Source organism: Grus americana, chromosome 2 (genome assembly GCF_028858705.1).
Source record: "Grus americana isolate bGruAme1 chromosome 2, bGruAme1.mat, whole genome shotgun sequence".
Lineage (NCBI taxonomy): Eukaryota > Metazoa > Chordata > Aves > Gruiformes > Gruidae > Grus > Grus americana.
The window spans coordinates 153,170,384-153,185,514 of NC_072853.1; the positions used below are offsets into that span (position 1 = coordinate 153,170,384).

At 38.2% G+C, this 15,131-nt stretch overlaps 1 protein-coding gene across 3 annotated transcripts in view; it reads right to left on the bottom strand.

Moving 5' to 3' along the window:
* The window catches only part of ITGB1 (integrin subunit beta 1), a 47,713-nt gene that overhangs the window by 14,601 nt on the left and 17,981 nt on the right, over positions 1 to 15,131 (bottom strand). For 2 of the 3 annotated variants that reach the window (XM_054815326.1, XM_054815324.1), the window contains exons 2-11: positions 12,172 to 12,241; positions 11,835 to 11,920; positions 10,121 to 10,343; positions 7,974 to 8,144; positions 7,437 to 7,675; positions 6,327 to 6,482; positions 5,230 to 5,325; positions 4,245 to 4,334; positions 3,370 to 3,510; positions 3,035 to 3,237 (exon numbers count right to left, since the gene is read on the bottom strand). In XM_054815326.1, coding sequence (XP_054671301.1) covers positions 3,035 to 3,237; positions 3,370 to 3,510; positions 4,245 to 4,334; positions 5,230 to 5,325; positions 6,327 to 6,482; positions 7,437 to 7,675; positions 7,974 to 8,144; positions 10,121 to 10,343; positions 11,835 to 11,920; positions 12,172 to 12,241 — 1,475 coding nt within the window. Of the gene's footprint in view, positions 1 to 3,034; positions 3,238 to 3,369; positions 3,511 to 4,244; positions 4,335 to 5,229; positions 5,326 to 6,326; positions 6,483 to 7,436; positions 7,676 to 7,973; positions 8,145 to 10,120; positions 10,344 to 11,817; positions 11,921 to 12,171; positions 12,242 to 15,131 lie in introns of those variants that run through there. The other variant, XM_054815327.1, reaches the window with a different exon arrangement.

Below are 15,131 nucleotides of genomic sequence, written 5' to 3' on the forward strand. Positions count from 1 at the left end.
TCCCTCGGGGAATCATGGGGACAGCAGTGTCAGTGATATCAACTTTAAGAAGTCTTTCTACACAAAAATGGGAAAATTTGTTCTCCTTAAAGGGAACATCAAAACTGACAGCAAAACGGAGCCATGGACTATAAATACTGGATACAAAGTGACTTATTCCTCAAACTTACAGAATACTAAGCAGTTAGGGGGCCATACCTCAGTCTTTCAAACACCCCTTTAACTACCACCACCACCTTCACCAGTCAGATGTTAGTCCATCCTACACCAAAAGTCCTCCAAGAGTAAAGTCAGTATCTTTTGCTTTGTTTTTAATATGTCACATATTAAACCATCAGTAATGAGAATTCTACATTTTATTTCAGTTATAGTTCACTGAGCAGGAACCAATACTGTTTTCCAAAGTCCTGAATCTTGTTTTCCTAGAGAAGATCTCAATTCCATTCTGCTTTGACCATTCTTTTCTCAAGGCTCTCCAAGAAGAAACAGTTTTCATTACTGCTGTAGGCTTCTTAAGGGGGAAAAAAAGGCTTAAACCGTGACTGACTAGGTTGATCTTCAACCAGACTCCACTGAAACCATTCTGTGACAGGTCAAGGGCACTCTTTCTACCTGACCCTCAAGGCAGAATGGCGGGCACTCGTCTGAGAGCAAAGGCTGCAGCTCTGGCTGGGGGGTGTACACCAGCTACCCCAGCAGTGGCCAATGCCTCCACCCAGACAAGAGGCTGCAGTGCAGACCGCAGGCTGCAGGACATGCCCAGACCTTTCTCCCCGGGCAGGGACAGGCAGCAGACCTGCCTGCACAAGGTGTGCCCAGGTGGAGGAGCTCCTGCAGCAGGAGGCTGAGCTGCAGGCAGTGATGAGAAGACTGCGTAACATCAGGGAGGCCGAGTAGGAGTTAGATAGCTGGTTCCAAGCATGGTCTGTGGTGGATCCACAGCCCATGGCCAAACAGCCAAAAACTCCCCCACTGGCACACACAGAAGGGATGAGGGCAAATAATGCAGAAGAATGGAAGCTTGCAATGGCAAGGACCAGTAGGAGGAACATACTTCCCCCAAAGCCTGAGGTGCCCTTGCAGAACCGCTACACCACTCCGTAGTCTGAAGAGGAAAGACCCACCACATCAGGAGAGATGCTGGAGCGATCTCCTCCCTGTGTAACAACCAGCACAACTAAGAAAAGGTGACAGGTGATAGTAGTAGATGACTCTCTTCTGAGAGGTACCGAGGCACCTGTCTGCTGACCTGATGCAATCTCTAGAGAGGTGTGCTGCTTACCAGGGGCTTGGATCAGGGACGTTACCAAGAGACTACCAAGCCTCATGCAGTCCACTGATTATTATCCACTGCTGTTGTTTCACGTGGCACCAGTGACACAGCCTGGAGCAGTCTGAGAAGCATCAAGAAGGATTACAGAGCCCTGGGAGCAGTGGTAAGGGACTCTGGAGCGCAGGTAGTTTTTTCATCAATCCTTCCAGTCAAAGGGAAGATATATGAAAGGGCCACTCAAATCTGGCGAGCCAACAAATGGTTACAGGACTGCTGCCACAGCCAGGGGTTCAGCTACTTAGAGCATGGGATTTGCTTTGAGAAACCTGGTCTACTGGGGGCTGATGGGGTCCACCTGTCAGAGAAGGGGAAGAGCATCTTTGGTCACAGGCTTGCCAAGCTGATGAAGAGGGTTTTAACCTGAAGTTGCCAGGGGAGGGGAACCTCAATCCATCCCACTCCTACTGGTTTGATGCCAGTGCCAGCAATAGATGCCTAGAGCCTAGAGAATGATCACAGGTTAGCAGGAGAGCACCTGCAGTGCAGCACAAAGGAATTCCAGCCAGTAAGCCAGCTTCATCTGGGGCCCAACTGAAATGCCTCTATGCAAACGCACGTAGCATGGGGAACAAACAAGAGGAGTTAGAGATGTGCACACACCTGCAGGGCTATGATCTCATCGGCATCAATGAGACGAGGTGGAATGGCTCCTAGAACTGGAACATTGGGATAGAAGGATACAGACTCTTTAGGAAGGACAGGCAGGACAGACGAGGAGGGGGTGTCACCCTCTGTCAATGACGAGCTGGAGTGTATGGAGCTCTGCCTGGGGATGGATGAGGAGCTGACCAAGAGCTTATGGGTCAGGATTAAAGGGAGGGCAGGGAACCATGAGGTTCAACAAGGCTAAGTGCTGGGTCCTGCACTTGATGGATGGACCACTCGGTGGATAAGGCACTGGAACAGGTTGCTCAGAGAAGCTGTGGATGCTCCCTCCCCGGAAGTGTTCACGGCCAGGTTGGATGGGGCTTTGGGCAACCTGGTCTAGTGGAGGGTGTCTCTGCCCATGGCAGGGGGGTTGGGACTAGATGGTCCTTGAGGTCCCTTCCAACCCAAACCATTCTAGGATTCTGTAATTCTATGATTTTGCTCTGCTTTCATTATGTGTAATTCCAGAAAATCCAGTATCATTTTACTTAATTTTCCAATGTATAGTATGGAATACCTGTGTAATCTAATTCCTGTGATGGGCAATAATGGACATTTCAAAGGCATAAGTATAAAAAAATTTATATATATTCTGAGCCTTCGAATTTCTCTACATCAACAGACCTCACATTAGAAGGATATAATTGAATCAGTATGAATACTTGCAAAAACATCACAAAGTAAATCCCATTCATTTTGTCCCATAAATCCATAATTTTGCCCTATTACATGGACCTTTAAATTAAATAATAAATAAATAATAATAATTAAATAAAAAAATAAATAACAGAAAAGGCAGTAAGACCTATATCCTTTTGAAGGACTGACTCAAGGCCGAATTTGAATTCTGACTTGTAGAACAGTGCCAATCTAATGATCAATACCATGAAAACCAGCATTGGGATTTTTTGCAGAGATAGGGCTGTATGTTAAAATATCCTAAAAGGGATAGGTCTGTAACAGTAATTCTTGTCCTTTCACTAAAAAAATTAGTAAAACCAACCTTTTCATATTTATCTTTTGCAAAATTAAAGAAAATGTCTGTTTGTTTACCTGCATGCACCACATTCAAATGTTCCATTTCCTTCGTGGCAGGCTGGACTATTAGGTTCTCCTTCACTTTGACACTGACATTCACAGATGAACTGGAGATTAATTTCCACTTCTTCAGTGAATCCCAGTGGTTTAATTTTAATTGTCTCATTTTGTCCTTTCTTTGGACATTCATTAGCTGTTACATTAATCTCAAATTTAACCTGCAAAGAAAAATAAATGGAGTGCCAAGTTACTAAAAGGACCTTTGTCTGTACTATTAAAAAAAAATACCGAGTGTTGGACATTTTAAATGAATTTTATATTTGTGTATCAGCACATACACTGTAACTTACCTCATCTCCGATTGAAATGTTAGAACATTTCCTTCCATCTTCTTGTGTGTCATTCACTCCATTCTTGCAGAAAGACTTATAACTGATTGTCACTCCTTTTGGTAGCTTACTGTTTTCCAGGATAACCTCTGAAGAAAGGGACTAGAACAATAGTTATTAGCTAACTTCAAACTGAGTGCATAAGCATTTTGCTGAAGACATTACACAACTATGGACAGTCCAAGCGCAAATCGCACAGGCACACTGGAATTAGCTAAGTTCCAACCTGCCAAGAAACACCAGCCCAGGGCTGCCCATAGTCACCCCGTGGTGACCCCTTCTCATGGCTGAACCCTGTTACACAGGGTCAGGGCAGGTCTCCACAGACGCTGAAGGAACTTGTTTGCCCCATGTACTCCAAAGGAGAAGTGTGACTCATCTACACCACACAGCTAGGAAGAAAATATTTTGGGGCCAAACCCAGGAGTCCCCAAGTCTGATGTAGACATTTTCTTTGGGGTCAATAGGTTGCAAAATGGCCCTTTTCTCTTCCACGTGGAAAGAAGGCAAGAACTGAAGGTGCTGAAGAAACACTGGGGGTTTTGGTTGTGGGTTTTACTTTTTTTTTTAAAAAAGAAAACATGGATGATAACATTTTCTTTGTAGTTTTATTTTAAGTGGCTTTAAGAGTACGTCTTTCTAGTCATCTAACCTCTTATTGCCATAGTATCTATATGTCTAATGTGGTTTTACTGCAATGGCAGTAAATTTATAGTTTTAGTGTACTAGCTTCCTATTTTGTAGGGAAAAAAAAACCACCTTGGAGTATCTGCCTGAAAAACTCGTAACTTAGAAGTAAGAAAAATAAATACAATCCAAATAAAATCTGAACTTACATTGTATGCATCAATGATCAGCTGAATCACATTGCTGGAGTTGGAAGACAGTGTTCCCACTGCTGATTTTGGTATCAGATTTTTTAATTCCTTTCAATATTTACAAAGTAAAAGGAAAATTAGTGTCTTGCTAACAAACAAAGTATAATTTAATGCTTTAGTGGATTAACTAGGCAAGATCAAGTACTTCAAAAAAACAAGGCTAAAGTGTTGCCAGTGATCTCCATGATTTTTTGAGCTTATACACAGCACTACTAGTATAAACAAATATGCAGCCTTTTCTTTTCCTCTGCATTTTCATGTTAAATTTGGTAATACAATACTAAGACCTTCTCTCATACAAGTTGACCCTATACAATATATCTTCAAGATCTTAAAGAAGCACCAACACACTTCCAGTGCATTAAAGATAGGCAGATAAAAGATGATTTCCAGTGAAAAAGAAAAAGCTTACAATATAGCTAAAAAAAGAAAAATACCTTGTTAGGTTAAAATGAGGAAAAATATGCATCTCCTTCACACAGTCATTTCCTATTTCACAATCACATCCAGCAGTTTAGTTAATTTTAAACATCAGAAATATAAATAGACCACAAAGGACAAAATATACTCTTTCATAAGTGTGTCTCTTGATTCAGTGTCCACACACCCCTCAGCTATTTGGCTGTAAAAATGTTCATAAAAAGTAGCACTGCAAGTATGTTCTCCATTCCCTCCTACCTATGAACTATAAAGAGAAGCAAGGGGGAGGGGCACTTTCTCTTTGGAAGTTATACACATTTGGCATCAATTTGAACAAGTAAAAAAAAAAAAAGGCTTAATAATAAAAATGTGAATAGCAAAATATTACTTCCATGATCACTTACTTCCATACTTATTTTAATTTCAAATCAAGCAATTTTAATGATTTCAGAGCATATCTGAGTCAGTCTGTGTTTGAGGGGAAAATGTACAGAGACCAGAAATATACGGTGTTTATCTTTACCTTATAAACTGCCTGAAACTCTTCAGTAACAGCAAAGATTGTCTGAATATTGTTCTCACTAAGCTTCTGAACCAGATGAGCAATAGAGGGATAATCCTATAAAAATCAAGCACAAAATGCAATTCAAATTTGGGACACATCCTAGAAACTAATCAGAAGGACTTTGACATCATAAATACAAAACACCTCTAGAAACATATGTAAGACTTCTAACTAGCCAGTTTATGTCACAGTTCTAAACCAAAACCACCTCTCAAAACAAACATGCATTGAAAAGATTCCATATATGCTCCATGAAGGTAGGTTTTCCCCACAATATTATTATATTGCCTGCCATTTAAAGTCTCCATGTTAAATCTCTAATCTCAATGTTCTCCGAAAATTACCTTTGGTAGTTTTCCATGACTTATCTCAGTGAAAACCACTACCTTTTGCACTTTCATAAAGAAAAGATGAAATAAAACTGAATTAATTTTACGTTTTTATTGAGTGATACTCACTTAACTTTAGGAATATATGAACACACGCAGTTTGTAAAGCTTATTGTGTTTACCCCATCCAGTAAATGTGTTTTGTGGGGGGTTTTTTTCCTCCCAACTTTTGTCTGATCTACCTATCAATAAACCATAAAGTCAATGTTGTTAAATATACTTTTATCATAAATCCTGCATCATAAGATTTCAAGTAGTCTTAAAAAAAAAACTAACAAGAAGCTCTCTATTTTAAATTTTTTACAGTAGTAAAATACTTCTGACACAAAGACTAGCAAAATGATAAAATAATGGGACAGAGCTACCACAGTTTGCCAGTGGACATGGAAAATTATTAATTATTACAAAGGATAAAACCCAACAACATAAATCATAGTGTGAAAGTTGCCATTTCTTGAAGTTTTCCAAACAAGACTGGATTAATTCTTGCACATTTGCTTTATTTAAGCTAAAGTCACTCAATACAGAAGTCACTTTTACAGAAGTAAACGGGTAAAGTTCAAAAGATGTAGTGGTCTGAAACTATTACCAGATGACCTAATGAGTTTTTTTGAGCCTAAGCATCGCAAAATATTAATTTCCCTAGAAGATGATGTAAAGACTTACGTAATAGTGGCTCATTGTGTACACATTATTTTCCAGATGACATTTCCCATCATTTGGTAAAACAATTCCACCAAGTTTACCATCTCCTGCAAAGTGAAATCCAGCGTCCGTGGAAAACACTAGTAGTCTTGTAACATTCCTCCAGCCAATTTGTTCCTTGGGAAAAAAACAAATGGATTTTTGGTATTTTGGACCAATACATTTCATAGCAATAAGGACCAACACTTGAGAGATAAATGCATGAAAAAGTAGACAGATTTAGGAGAAGCCATACCCAAGAGTGTCTGTCACCCTGGAAATCATATAATTCACTCAAACCTTAAAAGCACTTGCATTTAATTAAATGTCTGCTCTAAAACATCTGCTGTAGGACTTTCAAAGGCAAGAATCTTTTTTTTTTTTTTTTTTAAATGTACTTTGGTCTGTTCAGTTCTCATTAGAGTATCTGAAGAGTAACAGGATTTTAGAAATCGGGCACATCAGTCCAGCTCTTTAATGCTCCCAAGTCCGCTTCTATGTCACTGCCATGCAGCCCGAGCAGAGGACAATGCATATAGAGCACTGCTGCAATCCTGAATTGGAAGATTATGGCTAGCCCGGTGTTAAGCTCTGAAGAATGAAGCTTTGCCAATCTAGTTCAGATTTGTACTCAACACAGAGCTTGCCAGAGGACTGCCCTTTTTCACTGTACCATGAGCATCCCGACCCACAACTGCAGGGCCTATTTCTTTAACCTGCCCTTTCCTATTTTTTTTTTTTTAATTCTTCCGGAGTTAAAGCCCCAGTTAATTTAAGAGGAGAAGGCCATATAAAAACATTCATACACTTGTGAGCAGAATTTGACTCTTTTACAGCAACCCTTAAAGCACTGTCTTCGGAACGCATCTAGCTGCTGTGAACATGACCTCTAATCAGCACTTTCACGTTTCCCAGTTTCATTTGCTCACTAGAGGTCTCTACATGAGAGAAATGCATGTATCCACACAGTCTGCCTAGTCTACCTTGTCTTGCTAGCATGAGATGATGTGTTCAAATGTCAGCCATTGTAAAACACTAAGGCCGTATTCAAACAATTTCATCTAATAGTAAAGAAAACCAATACACACTTACCCCACAAACCGCAACCTGCATTATTGCATCAAATCCACCTTCAGGAGAATCTAAATTCCCAGAAATGTGCTGTTTACCTACAAGTTCATTGAATTTATTTCCTTCACTGGTAAGGCTGAGCACATTTTTATAGCTAAATGGACTTGTACAGTTCTGGTCACCTGTACAAGGATTTCTGAGTTTGGCTGGTGTTGTACTTATATATGGCATCACAGTTTTCTCCACAAAAGAGCCAAAGCCTAAGACAGAACAATAATAACCCTGTAAGTTGTAAAATGGAATTCTCTTATTTATATCACAATACAATAGAATGCAAATGCAGTATAGCTGAACTGACGTATCAGAAATAGTTCTCATACTTGTTCATGTTCCACTTTCTCCATCAACACTAAGTACTTTTATGTTCTTCAATAGGTTCTATGTATTAAAATAATTGTCATAATACTAATTTAAAAAAATTACTCTTCATACGTAATCATGCAAAAAACATCAAGAAGGAACCCTTTTTTTTTTTTAGAATAGGTGAATCTTTCTTACCAATTCGAAAGTCTGAAGTTATTTTTCCCATTTCTAACATCAGAGCTGTTCCGAGACTTTTCACATTCTCTAAATCATCTTTCATAGAATAGGAGAGGTCCATAAGATAATAAAGGTCAATGGGGTAGTCTTCAGCTCTCTTAAATTTTAACGAAATTGTTTGGGGTTCCCCTGTTTCAGACATTAAACAAACAGAAGCCATTAAAAATTCCACAACTGCACTGACAAGAAAAATGCATTTTTAAGGAAAGTCTTTGAAATACTGATGGAGGTTTTGAACTCAAGGAAAGTGGGGTTTTTTCTCCTGTTAATTGAAATGCTTAACAGCAAATTATGATGCAAAAAAAATTTCCGTAAGTATTTATTTCAGATGTCCAACTTCATACTTCCAAGGTATTTTTCTCCCTGTAGAAAATACTAGCCTGCCACTAGTAGGCCACTAGCCTTAGTTGCTGCAATTTCAAATACTGATACTTGCAATAATTTTAACAAGGTTCCTATAAGATCTAATAGCACAAATTTTCCATATCTATTTGCATCCAAGAAGACTTAAAATTTTTTAAGTGTTTAGTTTAAAAAAATCCCATTGTTTAAATAGGTTTATAAAAGAAACATCAGTTCTGGATAGAATATTTCAAGATACTTCGCATGAAATACAGGCTGAGAGCACAGAAATGGCAGTAAGATCACAGCAAGTTACTATTTGTTGCAATTGTAAGCCCAAACCGAGTTTTGCCAACAGAAGCATATAGTCTCACTCTGATGTTGAAGGACACTGCAGAACAACTACCCACCCCATAAAGTGGAAAAGTACTCTTGCCCATTATATATGAAATAAGGAATAGAATTCGGTGTTTCTTCCCCCACCACCCTCAGCCATTGAAGTTAAATGGTGATATTACTGCCGCTTAAGTCTGCTTAAAAATTAGCAAACATTTGCTTAATATGAGAAAAACTGGGTAAATCATTAGCTAGGCAAAATTAATAGCACATGGATCACACAGCTGTGCAGCATGGTTTTCACAAAAATAAAATAAATTTTTAAAAAAGCCAAAAGCTTTAGATTTTCCTTACCTATTATTTAAAAGAGCCTGCACAGAAAGCAAATATCCCCCTCTGCAAGCACACAGACCCTGATCAGAGAACTTGTGACCAAAAGAAGCACTTATAAACAAAGCAATAATCTTTTGGGTAGTTTGGTTCTGGTTGCCCAGGTCCATCATACGTTCTGATGAACAAACTTCTGTGTCAACAGAGGGGACAATAATTTGGTTTGAAGCTGACAGGGTCACATTAGAAATAAATAGGGCCAATACCAAAATTACAAAACAACTTTCATTATTTTAACTTTCCTTCCCTCTCCTTATCGTGCTAAGCTTCTTCAGATCATCTTGTATGTATTATGGCAATCACCACCAAGCTGCTAACCCCAAGTACAGGCTCTTGTTCCAGGTAAATAGAAGGTAGCTCTTGAATCCATCTGTAGTACCTAGGAACTCTCCTTAAGGACAATCTCCACTATGCTCAAGTACTGTATGAGCTACTAGCCCTGTTTTTTTCCCTTCATTTGAATGAAATAAAATTCTCTTTAGGGGCTGGAAATGTTACACAACTACTTTGTTCTCATTACTGTAGTCCTGTGTCCACATCTTTAGCCTCTGGAAACTCAATATTTTACATAAAAATCCCCAAATCTTGCTGCTTAAAACTACAAACCCATTCAGTTCAGACATGCAGGCTTTAGGTGACAGCAGTACTTCAGGGAAAAGGAAATGCTCTCATCACTTCTTTTGCACGCCTCTTTACTTTCATTCTAAGAAGCCACACTAAAAAATCAACTACAAAACACTGAAAATGAAACAATTTTGCTTTTCCACTATATCTATCAATCCATGCTTTATCTATTTTTCTCAGAAGTTATATTAGGAACAAGTGATAAAAATATTGTATCTAACCTTCCATAAAAATCAAACAGTATTTGGAGTATCTAAACACCTGGGGCTGACCTTGAAAGGCTCTGCTATCATTCAGGTTATCTGAACAACAGTAGTTTCTACAACAAAATGGTTACACATTCAAAACAAAAAATGCAGATGTGGTGGTGACAGAAAAAAATTGTCTGAAGACTAGAATGAAATCGTCCTTACCAACTCTCAGTTTTAGTATTAGTTTTTGCGGCTGAATCTGTGTAATAGCCTCTGGTTTCAGCTTCTCTGCAGCGCCTATCTTACGATTTGTTACTTCTCTATCTTCCAGCACCTGTTTGCTACCTCTGGGATTTTCTATATCTTCCATAGGACAGCCTTTACTCTTTAATGCTGCCAAGTCATCACATCGGGCGGATGTTGGTTCTCCTTCTTGCAAAAAGTCCTAGAAAACACAGACAAAAGAGTATCAAGTTTACAGCTATCTGCAACATGTTATAGTCTACCCACAATAACACTTTTTATGACTCCATTTTTATTTTTTAAGTTCAGTAATACAACACACAGTCCTGAAATATGTTAAATTTTACTAAATACATCAGTGACTACTGTTTAGTCCAGGAATTTCCATCTACTTATGCTTATCTGTGTATAAGATGGAAGTAAGAAAGAAAAAAAAAAAGCCCAATGTCACCTCTGACAAAAGCAGGACATCCTTTTAAATCGGCTACTCTAAAAGTGACAGCAGGTGGAAAAAGCTCTCATCTTTATGTAGTCATCAATAACATGAACCTATTTGTACAGCCTACTTGGCAACTACCCTCCCTTTCAACTTTTTTTTTTTTTTAAGGCTTTAATTAAAGATTATATAAGCATACCTTGGTACTACACAACAAAATAATGGCAATATGCTGACTGAGGAGGGGAAAGACAGATGACAACTTTTTTGGGGGGGAAATTCAACATGAAAGTAAGATCCATAAGCAAAAATCAATGCGTAACTTTGTTCTGAACAACAATTTACCATTACCTCAAACCTAAAAAAAAGCTCCAATCTCAAATACGTATAAATAAGGCTTCTAATTGAGAAACTTGGCAATTCTGATTTCTCCCCCCCAAATAAGCATATGCATATCTTAAAGCCTGTCCGTTCTTGATGACTAGGACCTACAATCAATCAGACAGCTCAAGGCCAAATTTTAGTCAGTTTAATTAAATGTTTAAAGTTTATAAGCTGGTTTGGGGGATAGCAAGTAGGTACTATATGGAAATAAATATACATTATCACCTTCTAGCAAGAAACAGGACAAATTCCCAGTTTTCATTAACAAACCAAAAAAGAGCTGTAGAAAGCATTTTCTTCTGGTTTTAACCTGAAGAAGACACCTCAGCACATACTGGTTAAGTCACACAATTTAAGATAATCTTACATTTTGTATTTTCTGAATTTAGTTTTTAATTACATAAGAAAGCATTCTTTTTATGTTTCATACTGAAATAATCAGCCCATCCACACCAACCAATCTCCTATCCCCCAAGTCTACCCACAACAGAAAACTAGAATTTGAACATCTTTTATAAAAGAAAACCTTCAATCTCTTCCGCTACTCCACCTATGTCTAAGATTACCTCTTACTCTAATGTCACTGGAAGAATATAATTAAGCATACCCAGACAGATTCCATGCTGGAATGATTTTAAATAACTATGTATATACTTAAGATTTAGAAAAGGAGAAATAAACACATTGTGAAAAGCAATTCTACTCAAATCAGGACAGTAGGAAAATTATAGTATCTGAATTTTTAAGTACGAATAAGTATCAAATTGAAAAGCTACAGGAAACTATTACTAATGAAAATAGACATTTCTATACCCTTACTCACTAAAATTTGAAACTAAGGGGGAAAAACCCAAACTATTTTGCAATACTTACTGTTTTTTTACACCAACCACAGTTTGGTCCTGCTTGTATACATTCACCACATGATTTTGCATTAGCTTTTATGCAGTCACTTCCACCTAGCAAAGAACACAGATCCATCACTTCATTTATAAAAAAGGTGCTAACAACAATAGAATTTTAGTTTGTTTCATTCTGGCTTGGTAAACTAAGTTCTAACTACAAACAGGTTATTAACATGAGATATGATTGACATATTGCCATTAGCACTCCTCTAACAATGATATATTTATCTACATAAATAACTGCTAAACATATACATAGTTTTAAAACAACATTAAAACTACTGAAATGGAATCAACTGACTTACCTTGCTGCGCAAATCCATTCCATATCAAGCAACACAGGACACCAGCCCATATGAGCAATTTTAAATTAGTCTGAAATACATAAACAGAAGACCAAATTGTATGATTTATTGTAATGAGTAAGCAAAAAGAAAAAAAATTGCATGAAATGGCAGACACGTAACTGTGTTTTGGAGGAGACAAGGAACATGGAGCAGATACAAATCAAATGATCTTAGTTGTACCAGCCGGACAGTTTTGCTCTAATATGACCATATTTGTGGACTAAACTTAGAAGGCAAACAGGGTTGCTTCTTCTTAAATTATTTTCCCTGGAAGTGTTTAAGGCCAGGTTGGATGAGGCTTTGGGCAACGTGGTCTAGTGGAGGGTGTCCCTGCCCGCAGCAGGGGGGTTGGAACTAGATGATCTTTGAGGTCCCTTCCAACCCAAACCATTCTGTGATTTTGAAATATTCTTATGTTAGGTAAACCAGCAAAGTATGAGAAATTGGGAAATGCTGTTCAGGTGGGGGCTGGGTGGAAGAGAACCCAAACCAATCTATTAACATCTTATAAAGAATATTTATGTTCTGAATATTATCAGACAAAGACTTCTAAAGATACCACAGAAATACAAGACAGAAATGGAACTTCTCTATTCAAGTCTCTGTTTTAAGATAAACTTCAAGGCCCTTTCCAAAATATTTTCCCCAGAATCTTCAACGGGCATTTTACAGCCTAACTTTGTACCTTGTACTCCAAACTAGAAATTTCTTCTCACAATATGTAACAAAGCATCCTTGATATAAACTCAGCCCCTTTTTTTATTCTTTAGACAATAGAGAATTAATGAGTACCATCCTTATTAAAGAAAAAGGCTGTACCCTTTTTTCAGTGCCATAAATCTTAATGAAAGCCTGGCAGAAAAAAATAAATACATACAAACTATACAATCTATATGTTTTATGAGACAAGATTTGAATGCCTATAAACCACAATTTAGGGTTATTGACTTGTCATTTTCCCTAATTAGTGGTGAGACTTCACTTAGTACTCCAGAATTAGGACTACATTCTAAAAACAGGTTTCAAATAGACCATTTTTTTCTAAATTTTCTTCTACTCTAATAGCAGGCGGTCAGCCAGGGTCAGTTGTCACATCTTTGAAATTTTGGTACTATTTTAAATTCCATTTCTCTTTTATTCATTATAAGAATTCTGAGAACTTGGACCCTGGCTGCCAATTTCCTTGGTCATCCTAAAATGTTATTGCTAATTAAAGCCTTTCCAGTCATCCTCGAAACATCAATATTCTTAATATCCTTTTGTTCTAAAAAATATCTTGCAATATAGCCAAGGAAAAGTGAATTTGGCAGAGTCTTTTAAAAAGAACCTGTCATTTTCTAGAAGATGTACTATTATTCATATAAATTAGCAGCAGCAAAGTGAGCAATGCTTAACTAAGCACAGCAGTTGAACTTTGGTTCTCCCCTACTGGTTTAGGGTCATTCATAACTGTTATTTTGCACATCCAGCTAGACCTAATGAAGAAGGGATAGCTGCTCTAAAATCTGGTGGAGAAGGTTTCAAACAGAAGCCAACCTTTGGCTAACAAATTGTATCCAACAACAGTATTAGACGGTTCACATTTTTCCTGATAAATCATTTTGGCCCACTCTTCTCTTCAGTGGATGCTGTAGCCAGAGGGCTGAGGAGGGAGTTTAGACATAGGAGAATTAAGAGAATATGTTATGGAATGACTTTGCTAGATGTTATGCATCTGCATATAAGAAATTACTGATTAAAAAAAAAAGAAAAATTGAACTGTGAATTATACCTTATTTAACTTTTCAGCATTACTTATTGCACATATCTAACTCAGATTTTTCCCTCTGCCCATTGCTGCAGAGATGATCAGTCCTTCATTATCAAAAACTCTTTCATGAACACTCTTTAAGTCCCCTCTGTAAGCAACCACCTTAATCAAACCCGCGCAACCATGAACCTTGATCAGAGGGCAACTGTGACCCAACAAATGTGAGCAGGTGGAAGACAGATGAAGGGATGAAATAAGGTTAGAGAAAGCGAGTGGTTACAAGGTGTACGAGTGTACCTATTGGACTAGGAGTCTAGATGGCAAAGCCTTGCCAGGTTGCTCAACTTTTAGGTTCCTTCTTTTCTGGTTTTATAGTAGGTATGTTCTGTGTATAACAAACCTTACTTCTCAGAAATGAAAGGATATTTTGTTATTCTAGAAGAAGTTTTGCTGTAAGTACAGGCCAGAAAGGGGTGGGCTTTTCAGTAAGAAAAAAACCTAAGCTGCTGGCATCAGTTTAGTACTGTCTTTTCTGTTAGCCAAAATGAGAAGATTATAAACAGTTCACCTTTTTAGGGCAGACTAGCAGCAGATGCACAGCAAGCCCATGCAGACTATATAAATAAGTCAGCAAAGATGTGACACAGTGCTAAAACTATGACTAAGACCATTTGGAAGAGAAACGTTCCTGTGGAAATGCATCCGCATGATGAATGTAGTTCTGGGCACAGATTCCCCGTAAAGTTAACAAGGAAAACGTCCTCTTCCATATATGGCTGAGGCAATGCCTCTCCTAAAGCAAGCTGTCTGCCCTCCAACACACACTAGCTCGCTTCCTTTACCTCCACTGCTTAATAGCTTTTCCATCTGCTGAGGCTTGGAAAAATTTGAGTGAAGATTTGCTAATCTGGATTCAATTCTGATTGTTCTTTAACGCAAGCAAAGCGATGCACATCCTCAGCCTCCAAACCTCCTCCTAACCACTGCAGCAGCCTGGTCACAACAGCGTCAAGTACATTCTCCTGCAAGTCACTGGTTAGCGCTGTGGATTGTCCTGTTGCAGATTTTTCTGTTAAGGGACTAAACCAAAACAAGTAACACCTAAGTACAGAGGACAGCCAAAGGAAGCCTTTGGAAACCGTTGGTGGAACTGTGTTGGTATTCAACC